The 20,078-nt window shown below is 35.5% G+C and overlaps 1 protein-coding gene across 1 annotated transcript in view; it reads left to right on the forward strand.

Annotated features, from left to right (window-relative positions):
* LOC140742838 (neural cell adhesion molecule 1) overlaps nt 1–20,078 on the forward strand; it is a 95,030-nt gene that overhangs the window by 37,231 nt on the left and 37,721 nt on the right. Inside the window, exons 3-6 of the mRNA XM_073073872.1 lie at nt 50–160; nt 14,356–14,562; nt 16,209–16,354; nt 17,060–17,210. Of these exons, the coding sequence (XP_072929973.1) occupies nt 50–160; nt 14,356–14,562; nt 16,209–16,354; nt 17,060–17,210 (615 nt within the window). The remainder of the gene's footprint in view (nt 1–49; nt 161–14,355; nt 14,563–16,208; nt 16,355–17,059; nt 17,211–20,078) is intronic.

The following is a 20,078-nucleotide window of genomic DNA, read 5'->3' on the forward strand; positions in this document are numbered from 1 at the left end:
TGTATTGTAAGTTTATTTTTATTATAAAATATTATTTAAATTGTTTCAGTACCGCCTCATCAGCTGATTCTGTATGACAAGTCGGGCCGAGACATTTCCGGAGTCGTCGGGCCTCTGGAGGAAGGGAACGAACTCGTCCTCATTTGCGAGGTCAGAGGAGGTAAGTGTATTAACTTCCAAAAATACAGCATATGCTTATATATGTTGAATTTCATAGATTGTAAACTATTCATGTTTCAATATTCCTAGGCATGATATGTATGATTTTGATCCGGCAGAGATCATAAAATTCACTCTCTCTGTGCAATATATGTTATTAAATACCAACAAACATACCATATTATTATCTAATATTATCATATAATCAATAAATATTATCGTCATTGAAACATATCACATTACTCCGAGCTCGACATAAAATATTCTTCGTTTGTGTTGCTAATCCATTGCAAAAAAATACCAGCAAAATTATTAACCGACGGGCTACTTAGCCTTCAATGGACAGTATGAAAATTGTAGTTATAATATGTTTTGGTTCCTCGTAACTACAACTATTGGCGTAGCGGTTTACACCCATTCGTATACGTAGCAGACGATGAATCGTAGCTTTAGCCGTAGACATTTGTCGTAGCATGTAGGGCCGACAATAGTTACATGAAGACAAAGACAAATGTATTTTTGGATATATTTATATGGAATATTTCATATAATATGTATATGTATTTAAATTAGAAGATACACTTCAAAAATATAGCATGTCACTCCCACAAAGAAAGTCACGAAGGGTCAAGAAGGTCAAAGGAACTCTGGCGGCACCACCGCCACACCTATTTCTACGTAAAAACAGCAGTGTTAAGCGCTGCTGTAGTCTGGTTTGAAGAGTGTGGTAAGGGAGACAGACTTTTCCGAGGCGTTCCCACTTAATACTCAGGGGTAGCGGCGCATCTGTAGCCGACCTCAAGTAGGAATATTTAATCCTATCAGGGGTTGATTCCATATGTCTGCATGCTCGTCTACTACTCCTATATTATTAAAAAAAAAACACTTTAGACGAATCCAACCTTACCTCACATGTTAAAATCCGTCAAGTCATTTGGCTGATAGTGCGAGTTAAAGAATGATACATAATACAAACATACATGCAAACGTTAAAAAACATAAAATTAAATTTATTTAGGTATCTAGAGAGCTTGTTTATAATTCCAAGCGAAAGGAACCACAGGCGGTGGAATTTACGAAACATTTAGACGTGAGCTAAGTCGAGCGTCTAATTTTACGTCAGAGGGAGGCTCGTAGTGTCTCGAGGCGATGGATAACTTTACACCGGGTGCCATTTGGAGCCGATCTCTCACAGTGACTTATCGGCAAGTTTAAGCGATATATCAAAGTAAATGGTTTAATTTCTCATCTCTTGAGGGCTATGCTAGATATCGTCTGATTTCAAATGGGTATAAAATGCCGATTTCGTGACTTGTGGGAGTTTCGCACGGTCTTTGTAAAATGTATGAATAGTGTGTTATTATTGTTTGTTATTATTAGATTAAGAGAGGGTAAAATCAGTATACTTAGACCGGAAATTCGCACGTCCATATCCATTTCTATCGTAGAGAAATTCTTGTATTTCGATGGAAAGGTGTGGATACTGACTCACTTTACTGACTTATGACTGACTGACTTACATGTTTAGCGACTATCTTAGTCATCAAGAGTGGCAATGTATCTATGATTGACTTCAGTACCCTTAGTATGAGTTTTTACGTTTTAACAAAAATGACTGTTTTTTTGTTTACGTATTTCCCATATATTTTCAATCAGTTCTGATACAATCCGCGCTGATTGGAAATGTATGGTAAATACGTAAAAAAATAGATTTTTGTAAGTCATTTTTGTAAAAACGTAAAAACTCATACTAAGGGTACTGGTGTCAGTCGTTTTCGTGACTTGTGGTACTTTCCCGCAATCGTTGTGAATTGTATATTTTGTTATTACTATTTTAAAAGGAGAAAAAGTCAGTATAGATCGGGGAGTTACCATTTCCGCATTTATTTCTAGTGTGAAGAAGTTTTGCGCTTCGGTGCAAGAATGCCGACTAACTTACAGACGCTACCATCTTAGCCCTCGGGAGCGTCAACGCATCTGTGATGTATTACTTGTAGAATCCTTATCCATCTTGATGTAGAGTCGATAAAGGACCACCAGCATACCTTTTGCTACTTCAATATAATAAATAAACCTATCTTAGTAAGTAAAAGCAGTGATAGCCTAGTGGTTAAGAAACGCGGCCTCTCGATCGAGGGGTCCGAGGTTCAAATCCCAGGCACGCACCTCTGATTTTCAAATTTATGTGCGTATTAGAAAATAATTATCACTTGCTTAAACGGTGAAGGAAAACATCGTGAGGAAACCTGCATACCTGAGAGATTTATAAAAAAAAATCTCAAAGGTATGCGAAGTCTACCAATACGCACTTGGCCAGCGCGGTGGACTATGGCCTAATCCTTCTCATTCTGAGGGGAGACTCGTGCCCAGCAGTGGGACAGTAATGGGTTGATGATGATAGTAAGTAAAGAACAGAAAGTTTTTACTGAATTTAACATAACTAATAAATATTCCTACGCTGAAAAGGTAAATTATGCTGTAACTGTTACTTAGGTAACTATGTAATAAATCAATTAATTTCTTTTCATTCATATTTTAATATTTATAAGCCTGTGTGTAATCTAGTCGCGAACACAAATTAATATTTTATAATGGAATTTCAGTACCTGACTGATTTGTGGTAAACATTTTTTTAAGTCACCCCTGGGCATATTTTAACATATTATGATAGTCAGCTAGTTTAACTTTGAAAATCCGTCAGGCCGTTGGGACTGCAGGGTTTACTATAGGAATCCTCCTATATAGTCCTCATTCTAGGACATACGTACAAAACATACATACGAGTACATACTCTCCGCGCTCAATAAGTAATGGAAAAGATATATAAAAAATATAGTTTAACCACATTTTTTTATAAATTCAAATTATAATGTACTGCGCCGTAGAATAATACCATTCTTACGTAAATCATTAATAAAAATTGTTCATATAAAGATCACACCAATGTTTAATTTCGTAATGTGTTCAAATTTCCCACACCAAAATGAAAAAACGTGATAGAATACGTACTACGTCATAAAATGGGTCAGGTGTGAGCATTCAGTGCAGTGGAGCGGGATTTCATTCCAGAAATTCATATGCAAGATGATATTATTTTTGCATGTGGTCCGTTTACAAAATTGCGGATTTGGAACGCTGATAGCAAAATCGTTCTGTTTTTGTTGGATATGTTTTTATGTGACCAAGGAGTCCAAGTGACGATAAGTGGAAATGCGGTCCTCATTCTTGGACTACTGTTATGTATAAACAACTAGATAGAAGTTGAGTGTAAGTACAAGGATTCCGTTGTTTTTCGTGAAGAACCTTAAAAATGAGTACATAAATATCCGAATAAAATTTCAAAAATGCCGATCTGTAGATCGAACCCGGAACTCTCCGGATGACACACCTTTATGACGTACTGCGTCATAGAATGGGTCAGGTGTGAGCATTCAGTGCAGTGGAGCGGGATTTCATCCCAGAAATTCATATGCAAGATGATATTATTTTTGCATGTGGTCCGTTTACAAAATTGCGGATTTGGAACGCTGATAGCAAAATCGTTGTTTTTGTCGAAAATGTTTTATGTGATGAAGCGGTCCAACCGATGGTAAATTGCCATTTATTATAGATAAATATGGGTGGCAGCATAGATTAGTAAAGATACTTCGCCGCCTTGAAATCGAATGAAGCCACAAACGGCTTATTAGTAAGTTATTTTTTTGAATTCTTGACAAATAAAAACATTTTTAGAGAAAATTTACGAATAAAAAACTAATACTGCGTAATTTACATAATAAATAAAGAATTATTTCAAATATTTTAGGGACATTTTAGCACGGAGACGTCGCAAAACTTTTTTACGTAACTATTTCAATTCTCAAAACTGGGTACATTTTCTTGTTAGGAATGAGTAATCTTTACTAATCTATGGGTGGCAGTGGCAACTGGCAATCAAGGCAAAACAGAACTCGAGATTTATCAGAGGTCGACTTACTACTACGACCTATACGTTGCTACTAGAAAGGTCTAAGCTTAAATGCGTCATTCTCTTACCATGTCCTTCTAACTGACAACGCGACTACGTGAGTACAAAATATTATGACAATCGATTATGTAGTTAGGCGTGAAAGTGTAGCAAATAGAAACTCACATTAATATTAAAATATTATTAGTTCCGCGTTACTAGGCTTTTTTTTTCTCGAGGGGGAAACCTTCAAAAGGTACCCGACGACGTGGGAGCGACGCCGGGTTATGTGGGATTTTTACCGCACTAAAACCCCCCCGGTCCTCAACGCTTGTTGGAGAACTCCGGGATCTCCGACGGAACACAACCGGAGCCCTCCAAGCGCAATGCCCCGATCGGGCTCTACCCTGGGGGAGCAGTTTTCGCTCCTCCCACACCATGTAGTGTTTACGACGGTATGCGACCACACATACCGCCGTCCTTCCCGTGGTCGCTAGCTGGACGGTTCGAGCTCCCACTCTTGCCGCCCGCAACCCCCGCGTTACTAGGCTATTCACACTAAAACATAACAGCTTTATCCCGCTAACAAATAGGCGTGGCTAATTGCATGTATATAAAATTTAATGAAAATACTGATTATACAGGTTCTTAAAAGGAGTTTATGTAACATATTTTAAGTATAAAAATGATTCATTTTGTAAAAAACATATTTTTACTTCATTTTCCGTGTAATTAACACACATTGCACATTGCAATTAAATACACGACACACAACAATTTTTACATATTTTCAGAATGTTTTGCATTTTCATTTTCAAAATTTCATTCATTTATTTAGAAATGAAATAAATGTAATTTAAAGAAATTGTAAAATAAACAGAATCCGGTAATCACATTATGTTGTGTGATTATAGTATAAGGAAATATGAAAATTCACAAACGGATGTCTAAAATATTTTTTAGAAAACGAAAAATTATCTTAAGATCTATATGGACCTTTTTTGAGACCTAGAACTCGACCTCGAACCACGTCACAAACAAAAAATCAATTCATCTTTTAATGAAGAAAAAGGTACATCATTCGATAACATTCGGGAAAAAGTTTCCACAAATAGTTTTTCTAAATAAAGATATTTCCGCAATCACATTCCAAACTTTTGTAACACATAAATCCAAAAGCGCCACTAAAAGAGTCGCAGAACTTCCTTACGAAAGAAACTAAGGCGCAAACTTGGATAAAAACTGGAAAATCGTTAGATAGCTAAAATTATCGGATACGTCTGATAAAATACTTGTATGAATTCCCGGAAGACGTCGAAATCGACAACTTAAACGGAACTTTGAACGGGAAGTCCGTAACTTATCCGTAGGGAAAGAGAATTTGCCGCGATGCAAACTTTTCAACATTGTATCGTTTGACGTTTTATACATTATTCCCAGTTTGTATTTTAAATCTACAGTACAAGTTTCCGTGGTATTGTGATGCTCGGTATTTTCTTTATCAATCCAAACGCGTATTAAGAAAACAATTAATCCTAATATTAAGATTATCAATATCTAAAGCTAAATGACAATTTCTGCCCAAGAGATTTCTTTTTGACTGACTTTTATAAACAGATATAATATAATTAAAATTACTTATCGAATTAATTATTAGAATTAAGAATGAAATATAAATTAATTATCGAAATGATCGAATTTCAGAAGAAAGAAAGAAAGTCTTTCTTTCTTTCTTTCTTTTCTAAATGATAGAATTTCAATCTTTAATAAGCAAAACATGGCACAGATTGATTATTGATAACGGACGCTGGCTCTTAATGATATCTTGATTTCAATCCAACGTCTAAGCGCCATCAAATTAACAATTGATGTCACAGCAAGCAATAGCAATTAAGGCGAAGTGCACCTTGGGCCTTTGTTTATAGATTATCTTCGACTAAGTAACGTTGAGTAGAAGAGTTGAATAATATAATCTTAACACGTCTATTATTATTATTATTAATCAGTCTATCCAACGTTTTGTCTACCGAAGATTGGAATATGACAATTTCTACATATTAACTACAAAACGTAAAATTTATATCATTACTATTCTTAATAATGTCTTGATTTCGATCCAATGTATAATAACTTTCATTATTAATAACACGACTCTACAAAAAAATTTTCGTTCTTTGTCCTAAAGTTTATACTATTATTTTCCAGTTAGTTATGCACAAAAACGAAAAGAAAATACCTTTTTTCGGTATAAAGTTTGCTTTTGTGATAGTTATAATAATAATACTCATTTTTAAATTTTTTCATAAATTTTAATTGATTTTAATATTTTTAAAAAGACCGCGCGGTGAGAGTGGGGTATTAACGTTTACACTGTGCCGCTAGATGGCACCCGAGTGATAAACAACCATCAGGTGTTATTTACAATTTATTTTGCATTTTAATAATAAAGCTGAAAACTACGAAAAGTTGGTTGAGGATATGCTTATAAATTTTAAGGCCATGGGCTGCAGGATGTCATTAAAAGTACATATGCTGCATGCTCATTTGGATAAATTTAAAAACAATATGGGAGCCTATTCCGAAGAGCAAGGAGAACGTTTCCATCAGGACATCATGAATTTTGAACAACGCTATCAAGGCCAATACAATGAAAACATGATGGGCGACTATATTTGGGGTTTATTGAGAGAAAGTAGCTATGAACATAAAAGAAAAAGTAAAAGTGTGCACTTTTAAGTTATTTTCCACTTTTCTGTAAGCTAATTTGATAGTAAAACTTAATAAAAATAATAAACATTTTTATTTCAATAGTTTTATTTTCAATCAAAAATTAAAATCCGAGATTTTTAAAAATTTCGTTCAATCAGTCTTCTAAGCACAAAAGCAAAGTTTTTCATGCCATATATTTTTTTCCGTCTTATTACGACCTAAACTACCGAAATTTAATGCTTTGCAATCAAAGTCAAATTTCATGTTGACCCGTGTAATCAATCTTTCCAAGTTTTACCTACTAAATATCGAAGGTTGAAAATGACTAGTATGAAGAAATTGTCAAATGTCGAACTTTGGTAGGCAAAACATTGGATAGATTGATTATTAAAGCCGGGCGTAAGAGCCGTCAAATTAACAATTAATGTCACAGCAAGCAATAGCAATTAAGGCGAAGTGCACCTTGGGTCTTTGTTTACAGATTATCGAAATGGAGTTGCTATTAGAAAATCCGTTAATATTGTATCGCAGGAATAATATATAATAATGACGTCATTTGTTCTTAGTACTGTGACATAGTTAAATCTGTGTTTGGCATTACATTAAATTGCCTGTAAAGTGAATGTGATTTGTATTATTGCAAATGGTGTGAAAATTTGTATATTATTAAAGTTGTGCAAATATGGTTAAGTCATAGTGTTAACAGTTTATTTGTTTCTAAGGTAAACATAGTAAATACATCATACCATTTATTTCAATAAATTGGACTTAACTAAAAATAAAATACTAATGAAATAAAATGGCGGTGACAGCCAAGTAGTAGAAACTCAGCCTCTCGATCGAGGGGTCCGAGATTCGAATGCCAGGCACCTCAGATTTTTCGAAATTATGTGCGTATTACAAATTACAAATGAATTATCACTTGCTTTAAAGCTGAAGGAAAACATCGCCAGGGAACCTAAGAGATTTATAAAAAAGTTCTCAAAGATGTGTGAACTCTACCAATTCGCACTTAGCCAGTGCGGTGGACTATGGCCTAATCCTTTTCGTTCTGAGAGGAGACCCGTGCCCAGTAGTAGGACAGTGATCGGTTGATGACGACTAATGAAAGATATGAAAGGGAGAATAATTAAATGGAATCATAATTATGATAAATATCACTTTTTAAACGGTCCTGTTTTGATATTAAGTATCTACAACCGTCTTTATGTAGGACTGCAATCCTGTTTTCAATTGATTGCAAATGACCGACGATTTTCATCAAGTGCACTACATGTTTCTTTACTACTTCAACAAAGCAAACAACTGTACCCTTAGTATAAGTTTTTACGTTTTGACAAAAATGTCTGTTTTTGTTTTTGTTTAAGTATTTCCCATTTATTCCAATCAGTTCTGATACAATCTGCTAGGGGCGCTGATTGGAATCAATAAAAAGAAATACAAATAAAGCGATGTAAAGAGTCACAAAATTTTTAACAATCCAGCAATTCCATCACTTCCATACTTTTATTACACGAACAATAGAACAAGTAAGCGGCTTCTTGTGTAAACGTCGCTAATCCCGAAAGCGCTTAATGTTTCGAGCGGGAATTATGCATAGCCTTAGGGATTAGGGGACGTCATCCCGCGGTCGAATTTGCTAGATCATTTTCCTGATATAGCTTAATAGGCAAACACTGCGCTGCCGTTATGCTCCTAACTTAATTAGTTTGCTAAATTAACGATGTGGTCTTTGTTTTTTATTTAGTACTGCGATATAACTTGAGACCTGATTGATGACGTCACAGTGGAATTAAGAAAAACCTCTACACGAATAGGTATCCTATGGATGCAATGGACATACACAAAGACGAGTACACAAACACCCAGACCCAGTGAGATATCTTAATTAATAATTTAGATATCTGGCTGACCGGGGTTCAAACCCATAACCCTCAGACCGCCCCGCAGGGCGGGCATATAGATGTTTATAAAACATGAAAGAAACTAGAGGATTAGTATAAAAACAAAAATCCCGACTGCTTAAAATATAGCCTGTATTACTGCCATAATTTAAACCTGGAGGAGCATATTACGCTATTACTCTATTAGTCATCAACCCATTACTGTGCCACAGAATCCTCTCCTCCTCTCAGAATGAGAGGGTTTAGGCCAAAGTCCACCGCGCTGGCCAAGTGCGGATTGATAGACTTCACACACCATTGAGATTTTTTTTTAAATCTATCAGATATGTAGGTTTCCTCACTATGTTTTCTCTCACCGTTTAAGCAAGTGATAATTAATTTCTAATACGCACATAACTTTTAAATCAGAGGTGCCTGGGATTTGAACCTCGGACCCCTCGATCGAGAGGCCAAGTTTCTTAACCACTAGGCTATCACTGCTTTTTATATTAAATTTTATAATAACTTACTTAATCACAAAGTAAATCATACCTGAGACAATCTCGCTTACGAAGATATTAAATTTTAATTAGCGTCTGCCCGTCACGGCTCGATTTAGTATTTATCTCGTTTAGCGTCAACCGTCACGGAAACTGATGGCAACAATACATCAACATTAAAGTTACGAGCCTCATTATTTACGTCTATTAACGCTAAATGGAGTAGTAAATAAATAAACGCAAAGTAAGTTCGGAAAGTGGCTGTGAAATGAACTGGTTTGAGTTTTTGAGCGCATTTTGCAAAAAACGAATGGGATTATAATGGATTTTGTGTGTTTTATGATCATTCAATTAATAGAGGCAATGATAGCCTATTTGTTGATATTTGATATACCCCGCTATGATCATTCGTCTAAAACACAGTGATAACCTAGTGATTGATTGAAACTTAGCCTTTCAATCTGAATTTAAGATTCAAATTCCTCTGATTTTTCAAAATTATGTATTTATTAGAAAATGATTACTTTCTTTAATGACCAATGAGAAAATTGTAAAGAAATCTTCATGCCTAAGAGCTTTTACAAACAGTTCTCAAAAGCGTGTGAAGCCTACAGAATCGCAATAGGCCAGCACGATTATGGCCTAAATCCCTCTCACATTGTGGGAAGTCCTGTGTCCAGCAATGGGACAATGATGGGTTGACGACGACACTTTAAAGTACGTTCACTTTCAAAATTAAAATAATAATACAATGTGACATATAAATAAGAGCGATTATAAAGTTTCCTTTAAAAAATAATACGAGGTACAGCATAATTAAATCGACAGTTAAATTAATTCACCCAAAGTAGATAATACATATTTAATAACCACACAAATAGATTGACCCCGTTCTAACTTCAACCTTCAACTAAAGTTGACCGAATGATTAATAAGGTAGAAAATACGTATGTGGTAATTAAAAACCTTATTCAGGTAACATGTAAATTAACGAAGTCCTAACTGATACACTCGTAACTTGGTAAGACTTAGGGATGGCGATCTGAGATCGATTAATCGAAGAATCGATCTTTTGGACTAAAAATCGATTATTTTAATCGATCTCCAGTAATAGATCGACTCAGTGAATCGATCTTTCATCCTAGAAAATCTAAAGTCGATTTAAGTTGATTGAACATTAACAAATGTAATGTAGACATTTTTTGATAACGGACCTATTTTCAGTGCTTGTCTGGTCCAGATGACCTTTTTTTTCACTATCTTCGTCATTTTTAGCTGAACTGGTCGATTTTTGGAGGATCGATAATTTGGGCCTCAATTTTTTTTGTGAATTGATTTATCACACTTCGATTCGATTCGAGAATCGATCTTTTTTGGAAAGAATCGCCATCCCTATTAAAACTAATTTGTTCGGAATAAGAGATGTGGAATGATCAATAGCGCCCAAGTCGAAGTTGACCACAATAACGTAATTACGAGGCCTCAAGCCACGACCTTGGTACGTAAGGGTCAATACACACTATCATTCTTGCCGGTCCGGTAAGGCTTCGTGATTCCGTTCACAATGAGGTATAATTTGACTCATATACGTCTCAATCTGATGTGTCAATCGCTTCGATCTACAGGTATAATGCTACCTGTTCATGCTGTTATAAGGATTTATAGGTAATAATAATGTAATGCGTACAACTTTTAAGGGTTCCGTACCCATAGAGTAAAAATGGAACCCTATTACTAAGCCTCCGCGGTCTGGCCGTCTGTCACAGGGCTCTATCTCTCGACCCGTATTAGATAGAAACTTTAAATGTTTGTGATTTGACTGTGGCGCTATTACTAACTACACTAAGTTTTTAGTTTTAACTGTCGACTTTATTTTTTTTTTTTACTTATACTAAAGTTTAATGGTAATTTGGACCATATTAATTTATTTATTTTAGAAAAAATAGCACTATACCAGATACAACTTGAAGTGTAGTACCTTGAAGGTGGTAGAACCCTTTGTGGTTCGACTCCGGCGGCACCACCGCCACACCTATTTCAACCTAATAACAGCAGTGTTAAGCGCTGCTGTGTTCCGGTTTGAAGGGTGTGGTAAGGGAGACAGACTTTTCCGAGGCGTTCCAGCTTAGTCCTCAGGGGTAGCGGCGCATCTGTGGCCGACCTCAGGTAGGAATATCTAATCCTATCTGGGGTTGATTACAGATGTCCATGGGCGGCAGTAGCCACTTACCATCAGGTGGACTGCATGCTCGTCTGCTACTCCTATATTATAAAAAAAAAAAAAAATATATATACAGCACTCATTCTATAAATAATCGTATAAATATCTAATTATTTTAAATTATATCATATTAAACCGATATCCAGTAATGTTAGTAGATAGTTAGTTGTTAGTTAGCTAGCACATTGTTAAAGTTTGCTGTAATGTAATTAAGGTCATGTAAAACATATTTTAAGGTTTAGTATTTAATCATACTCAAACATGTAATCTTGTTGATAAGTCTTAATAAATAAATAAATAAGAATTAGCTTAAAACCGGATGATAGTATGTATAATACCTAAAGTTTTGACACCGTTATACCGATCGGTTGTATAACCTCATGCAATAGATTCGACCATGAAGATATTCCCGCTAAGCCTATATGTAATATATCATCATCAACCCATTTCTGTCCCACTGCTGGGCACGGGTCTCCTCTCATAATGAGAAGGATTAGGCCATAGTCCACCGCGCTGGCCAAGTGCTGTATTGGTGTTATGTAATATTTGTTGATCAATAATCCTCATACTGCTCTAAATTATCTATACGTGATAGATTGATTTCACGGCTTTAGAACTAAATCTAAAACTCGAAATTAGTTATTTAAATAACTACCAGTGGTTAAGAGTAGGTTTATATACATTTCGTTTATACTACTGCAACAACTACAACTAATACGACTATATTTTTATATGTAAGGAGAAAACCAACTGGTAGTCCACTTACCAATAAGTGGCTACTGCTATCCAAGGATCACCTCTGATAAGATTAGATTTTCAAGATTATTGAAGATCGACTACGATGCGTGATTACTTCTGAGGACTAAATTGAAACGTCTCGGAAAAGTATGCCTCCCCCATCACAGCCTTCAAATCAGAACACAGCAATGCTTAACACTGTTGTTATCGATATATACAGGGTGGATTTCTCGAATAGGCCTTCAGGGCTAAATCCGAAACTATTTGGCCGACCGAGGCCTATTTTGATAAAAACTAAAACTGCATTATTAGTTTTTTAAAATATATTTTTCCTTAGCCGGGAATCGACCCACTGTCGCACGTGTGTTCCTTGCCTTAATCTCAAACAAACTGACCAAGAACCGTACCTGGCGAAACATCTTAGGTATTTCCCAGAACGTTATATAACTAAACAGTTGTTTGTCTGTCAAAGCGAGCTTGCTGTACCTGACAGTTGCAAATGTTCCTCAAAGCGTGAATATCGCAGAATCTACCTATATCTCACATACGAATATCTGTCTATACGAGCGTATTACATGTATATCATACAAATGGATCTTCCATTCGATACTTCGCTTAGTACCATAGAAACACAAAAATAAAGAAAATATACAATAATCCACAAAATATTACAATTTGATTTTTTCGAGGAAAATTTAAAACTTACCGTCTTTTTAGTACGTAAGTTACATAGTTAACACACATACAGTTTATCTATGGTAAGTAGGCACTGCCTTGGAGATCTGGAATTAACCCCTTAGTATTAGAATATATTTACATGCAAGAACGAAGTTACCGTTTCACCTGAAGACTACTCGTATGTTGGAACGCCTCGTAGAACTGTCTCTCCTTTACCACATTCTATTTCACATTCCAACCAGAATCCAGCATAACTTAGCAGTGTTATAATCCAAGAATCTGTGTGACGTAAATATCATAGGTATTCCCAAAAGATTTTACCACCTTTTGTTAATGTTACATTTTTTAGTAAATAACCCCAAAAGATTTTGCCGCAATTTTTACTCCTAAAAAGAAATAGTTTAGCTAACTTAAAACAAAAAGTTTGATTAAAACAAGCCTTAGTAAAGCTACAGCTGGAACAAAATGGAGATTTTTTAATAAATGTCGTTCTACACGACCGCAGCTGGGGTTGAAAGCTCATTTTACGTGTGAAAATAAAAGCTATTCTCATAAAATACTTTTCATAGTACATCTCGTAGCAATAATTGTAAAAGAATGTTCTTTGGAAAATTCAATATAAGATTTTAACACTAGTGCAATATTTTTAACAAAATTTAAGTATATATTTCCTTTGTGGTATAAAATTTGAATTACAATATTATATTCCGGAGTTTAGTTATATAGTCCAAATAATGACAATTCATTGTCTAACGGCTTAAGCTTAAAATATAGCTTCTACCTTTCTTTAGAACGAACAGGTTTATAGTATCAGAGAATTTAGATTTTTTAAAAGGTGCAAATGAAATAAAGTGTGAAAGCTATAAATCCGCCCTTGGCTAACACGATGGCCTAAGCACTGTCACTTTAAACCCGCCCCGGCAGTGGAACAGAAAATCTTTCACAAAGCTATAAGAAAATATTTTTCTACTCATATCTCAATAAATCAAAAAATCAATCAAGTCAATTTTAATAAGTCAAGTGGACAAAACAAAATAACAAACCCGAAAACATATAAAACGATCTGCGGTTATTCCTTCCTAAAGTTTGATCACTGATCGTCCTGTGGCGTAAACTACCCCGGTCATGTCGGTTTCGCCCGGAAGCCGGCCGCCGGACCAAATTCGATACCCCTGTAAACTTACTAGTGACTTGTTTGTCAGTTGCCTGTTACATACAGTTTTATATAATATAACATTTGCGTTACATGTCGTTGCATAAACATTTTTTTAATAACTATTTATACATATTTAGATAAACTTGAAAAAATTGAAACTTGTAAAATATGATTTACAATTTATGGTCATCATAAAATTTTAAGTGAAAAAATGGTTATGTACCTGAAAGAGTAATTTGGACGAAACATGCCAAATGCGTACAGGCCAAACTGGTCGCGTACTGCTAATCATAATATCAACTGCACACATGCAGGCCGTTTTAGGAGATATTTAAAACAAAATTAACATTTATCTTCGTTCACAGGCCGCCCAGCACCAACAGTCATATGGCTGATAGATGGAACTCCTGCCCCACAGTACATAGGCGAGAAAACAGACACACACGTGGTAGTAAACCAACTAGAGCTACCACATGTAAGAAGAAACCATCTAAACACTACATTCAAATGCCGAGCGTCAAATACTAATCTCGTCAGTCCTCAGGAGAAGACGGTCAGGTTGGAAATGAACTGTAAGTATAGTTTGTTTTTAAAATATAGGAGTAGCAGACGAGCCTACAGTCCACCTGATAGTAAGTGGTAACTGCCGCCCGTGGACATCTGTAATCGACCCCAAATCGATATTCCTAGCTGAGTTATCCCTGAGGACTAAGCTGGATCGCCTCAGAAAAGTATGTCTCGCTTACCTCACCCTTCAAACAAGAACACAACAGCGCTTAACACTGCTGTTATATTGTTTAGACCATGTTTTGACTGCGTATGAGCAGTTATACTAATATATAGTGTTTAATCTGGTTTACATTAGACCATATGCGCTCTGGGTTTCGGGTTCGAATCTCTGATAGGTAAATTTATCTTAATTTTTGAAATTAAGTTATTTAATTGAACGGTGGAAGAAAATATTTTGAGGAAATCTACTTTCTTAACAATTCTTTAAAAATGCGTCGGAGGAAATCAAGGCTAAGATGACCGCTATTAATAATCAATCCTTCTCAAATTGACAAAATTTTCTTACATTTGAAATACCATTTTTTCTTATTGCTCTTAACTACTTTGTACACAGTAATGAAATATTTAATTAATGTTTAAAATTACACCGTGTTTTTGACAGTTTATTAGTAATTCTATGAAAGTTTGAGTAAAATATTAAAATGTTAAATCTTTCTTTTACCGCAAAATAACTTAATAACACTAAATTAGATTTTTCACAAAAGTCTTGCCCTTGATTTGATGTAAATGTAGTTATTAATAGAGTATTTAGGTGAGGCAATTAGTATTTTTTTTCATTTAGACATTATTTAATTGTCATTTTTTTACATAATATAAGAGTAACAGACGAGCATACAGTTCGTGGCTGTGGCTACTGCCACCCGAAGTCATAAATGTGTAAATTTTAAAATATGGAAATTATAGCCATTTGTTAATTCGACGTCAATCTATTATTGTCCCACTGGACACAGGTCTCCTCTCAAATTAAGATGGGTACGGGGTAGGCCATAATCTACTGCGCCAGAGTTTTCTCTCAAGAACTCGCACGGTTGTAGGCTTTTCCTTACGATTTTTTTTTTGCCCTAATAGCAAGAAACAGTTAATTTCTAATACGCACTTTAATAACAATACGCACTTTAATAACTTGGAAAAAAGTTGTGCTGGCCTGGAATCGGAACCTTGGACCCACCGACTGAGAAGCCGAGGTTTAACCAGTAGACCATAGCTTTTAACTTGGCTATTACTGTCAATGATTTATGAACCTAATTGATCTGAAGCAGTGACACGTTCAATTGGTCACTAACCCGTGTACTAATCGCATTGACGCATATTTGTATAGTCCAGTATACTCCAAACTAACCACAATGGCAGAGAGAACGTAACAACAACAACATTCGAATGTATGCATATACTCGTGCATACGTACGTATGTAGACTGCAACTAGCCACAATGTTTTTATTTAGAATTTCCATCCATTTGTTTGCGAATGTCAAAGGGCTCTCTAATAAAGACATATATTTCTACTGCACTAAAACGACAAAGCGGCGCCGTCAACCGGAAAATCGGAGCGCGGTCCGTGAAAACGTGAAAATTTCATGTACGCCAAAAAAAAACTGGAAACACGATATTCCATTTGAAATGGTTACGGAAAATCTTTTTTCTTTACAGTAAAGCCGACCCGCGTGGAGATTCTGAACAAGCCTGTGACGTTATCGTCCGAGAGGTACGTCAGTTTGACGTGTGTGTCGGAGGGGAGCCGCCCGCCCGCCCAACTCACATGGTTCAAAGACAATAGGAAATTCAAACGAGGAAAGGTGAATGCGGTATTATTGTCTTGTATGTTCGTTTTATTCTATTAGATGTTATCGTGTTACGCTAAAAGCATGGCTTTGTGATCGCGAATTTCATTACTATATAAGTCAGTGTAATGAAAGGTTTTCTCTTTTATTGCTTATAAATGTTTTTGTTTAAGCAACCATGCATACCCTGTTGTTTTCTTAATTTGAAAAGTGGTATGATATTCATAATTACATGAAAATTCTACCTTAATCCTTATACAAATAAAATGAAATTTATGAATGAAATGGTTCAATAACGGTGGTTCCACCACCACTTATACGTATTTTGTTTAGCCTTTTATAGGGATTGGTTACGCTAAGTACCGATACAATGCGTTTTAACTTATGCCAAAATTTATATAGTTACCGTCGGTAGCTACTTGAAATGAAACAGGGATAAAAAACATAGGCAATAATGGGGACTATCATTAGTACCTAGTGATAACTTAAAACTTTAGAAGAACTTAGAACATTTTATTTCTTAATTAATTTACGTTTGGCACACTAAATCACAGCATATCGGCGACTCGAACCCAGTAGTTTTCTTCTAACCCAAAATTACTCAACGCTCCTGTTTATCTTTAAAAAATACATATAAATTTACAAACTTTTATATTTACCACAAATTCTCTTGAAAGTCAAGTTCTACAAACGATTCGTAACAGATTGGTTATCTGACAGATAATAGACGCAATGAACGAGACCTGGGTGAGCAGTAGCCTGCAGTTCATGCCGTTACCAGAGGATGACGGGGTCCAGCTCAAGTGCACAGCAGACAACAGCGCGCTACCCGGCCAAAGTATAGAGGACTCCTTGAAACTGGATGTTGTATGTGAGTAGCTGTCATTTTCAATAGTTTTCTTTATGGTTCGCGTATGTCGTTGTAACCTTGTTATATATTTATTTTATGTATTCCTACCATAGATTAGTAAAGATTACTCACTCCTAACGAGAAAATGTACCCAGTTTTGAGAATTAAAATAGTTGCGTAAAACAGTTTTTCCACGTCTCCGTGCTAAAATGTCCCTAAAATATTTGTAATAATTATTTATTTATTACGTAAATTACGCAGTATTAGTTATTTATTCGTAAATTTTCTCTAAAAATGTTTTTATTTATCAAGAATTCAAAAAAAGAACTTATTAATAAGCCGTTTGTGGCTTCATTTAATTTCAAGGCGGCAAAGTACCTTTACTAATCTATGATTCCTAGAGGATACTTAGTTTTAATGGTTTTCCTACGGTACGGTTTCGTACTAACGTAACGGTAATAACATCCGTTCGGAAAAACGAGATCAACTGTGACTAAGCGTATAAAGTGAAACTTCAGCAGTACTCGCTTATTTTTAAGTAAATTGACTCTTGACTCTTGTATCTGTTTCCAATCGACTGAAATACTGTAATACATACGTAATTAAATTTTTTACAACCTACTAAATCTTATCTTATACTTATCAAGGCGGCAGAACCCTTTGTGGTTCGACTCTGGTACCACCGCCACACCTATTTCTACTTATACCTAATAACAGCAGTGTTAGGCGCTGCTGTGTTCCGGTTTGAATGGTGTGGTAAGGAAGACAGACTTTTCCGAAGCGTTCCAGCTTAGTCCTCAGCGGTAGCGGCGCATCTGTGGCCGACCCCAAGTAGGAATATCTAATCGTATCTGGGGTTGATTACAGATGTCCATGGGCGGCAGTAGCCACTTACCATCAGGTGGACTGTATGCTCGTCTGCTACTCCTATATTAAAAAAAACTTAATAACATAAATTGTACTATGTTACTGTATAGTTAGCATAAAAGAAAGCGTAAAAAGGATTCCTATTCGTATCACAGGCCGAAATAAATAAAATATATACGCACAAAATAAAAAATATTCAACACAGCACTAGTACTCAAACTACTTGAAGTGCGCCTCAGTCTTAGATATTCAGCCAACCTTGTATCATTATGCCCAACATCGACACCAACGTCTTGTAATATGACACAATTCTAGCAAACTAGATAACTATAATCACTACTAGATGTCACTATGTCCTTTGTTTGCGACGGTCCGCAAAAAGCAAAATTCACCTCTCCGCTAGAATAAAATTTGCGCGCCGTATTTTTCTTTTGTCAGCTTTTAATAAATGTAAGCGCTCCCGAGCCATTATGAACAAAATAACTTTTATTCATGAGTTTAACATAGCCTAAACTAAAGTTACGCAACTAATGTAAAGATAGAATCTGAGTGGAAGTTTCGGGAATAATATTTGACGACACGGCAATGCGGCGAGTTTATTTGCACGAGCGCGAAATTACCAATTTTACAAATCATCAGAATTGTGCCGACAAATATTCTGTTTTATTTGCTTTACTTTCGAAATAATATTTGCGATTCGGTCTCGACTTTGCCATCAGCCCAATTTGTTCAAACCGACTTATTTACTCGAAGACAAACGGGCGCAATGACGCAATTCTCTTAACTTCTTAATTTGCGAAGACTCGTTTGCAAAACGAATATTGCTACAAAATAAGCAATAAAGGAGCTCGGTTTAACCAGTTTGCACATCTCTAACATCGTTAAGCTTAATTATCATTGCTACTTAAGCACTTTCTCTGTACACCGTCTTACGTATGACACACGGGCGGTGCGCTCTGTCTATTGTCGCTGCTCACTGACACTGATTGTTTCTCGTAAGTAAGCTGGCGATGTTCGTACTCATACGAAATACAAAAACATTACCAAGCATTTTGTTTTAAAGTTTATGATTGCTGTTTGCAATTTATCTACATATTTATTACTGAGAGATTTCTATTCAAAAGTCATGAAATAAAACCTTGTGAAACTCAAAAGCAAATGTTACAATTGTTTAGCCATTTTGTTCTTATAATAAGTATACGAGTTTAATGTTGACGTAATCTAAATATATATAACTCAAAGGTGACTGACTGACATAGTGATCTATCATCGTACAGCCCAAACCACTGGACTGGTCGGGCTAAAATTTGGCATGCAGATAGATGTTATGACAAAGGCATCCGCTAAGAAAGGATTTTGATCAATTCAACCCCCAAGGTAATAAAATAGGGGATGAAAATATTACTTGGTAACGCGAGCGAAGCCGCGGGCAAAAGCTCGTTAGAAATAAACGTGGAAATATCATAAGTTACATTCGCCATTTCATTGTATAATAAAAGATGAATAAATATGGACTAAGGATAATGATTTAAATAACGATTACATCATGTACACGATGCAGACAAGTTAAATACTTTTAAACAAATTTTATGCGTTGTAAAAATTTCAAATTATAAATTACAATATCGTGACTGTGTGTCGAAAGTCTTGAAAACGTCATCATGTAATATTTGAGACGGCAAATTTCCGCGTATCGCGTATTCTAACGATATTGCTGTGTGCGTTTCGGGAAATATTACATTATGAACAGCTGAGTTCATATGAGGCGATCATCTCCTCCGGAGTCGCGATGCATATGTGATAGGCTCAGGTAGAACCACTGGTGTATCTAACTGGCTAAAGACTTTATTTAGTGACATGATTCTAAGTGTATCAGGTAGACTGCATGCTCTTTTCCTACTTCATATTATAAAAAAAAACGTAATTTTAAAAAAGAACAAAAAAAATTATTTACATTAAATTTTCCGATTAAAGGTAGCTGTTATTTTCCATGAGAAAACCGACTTAATGTATTGTAACAAA

The sequence above is a fragment of the Epargyreus clarus genome, unplaced genomic scaffold, assembly GCF_041222505.1.
Source record: "Epargyreus clarus isolate Ecla_fem2 unplaced genomic scaffold, WU_Ecla_fem_2.2 ptg000006l, whole genome shotgun sequence".
Classification (NCBI taxonomy): Eukaryota; Metazoa; Arthropoda; class Insecta; order Lepidoptera; family Hesperiidae; genus Epargyreus; species Epargyreus clarus.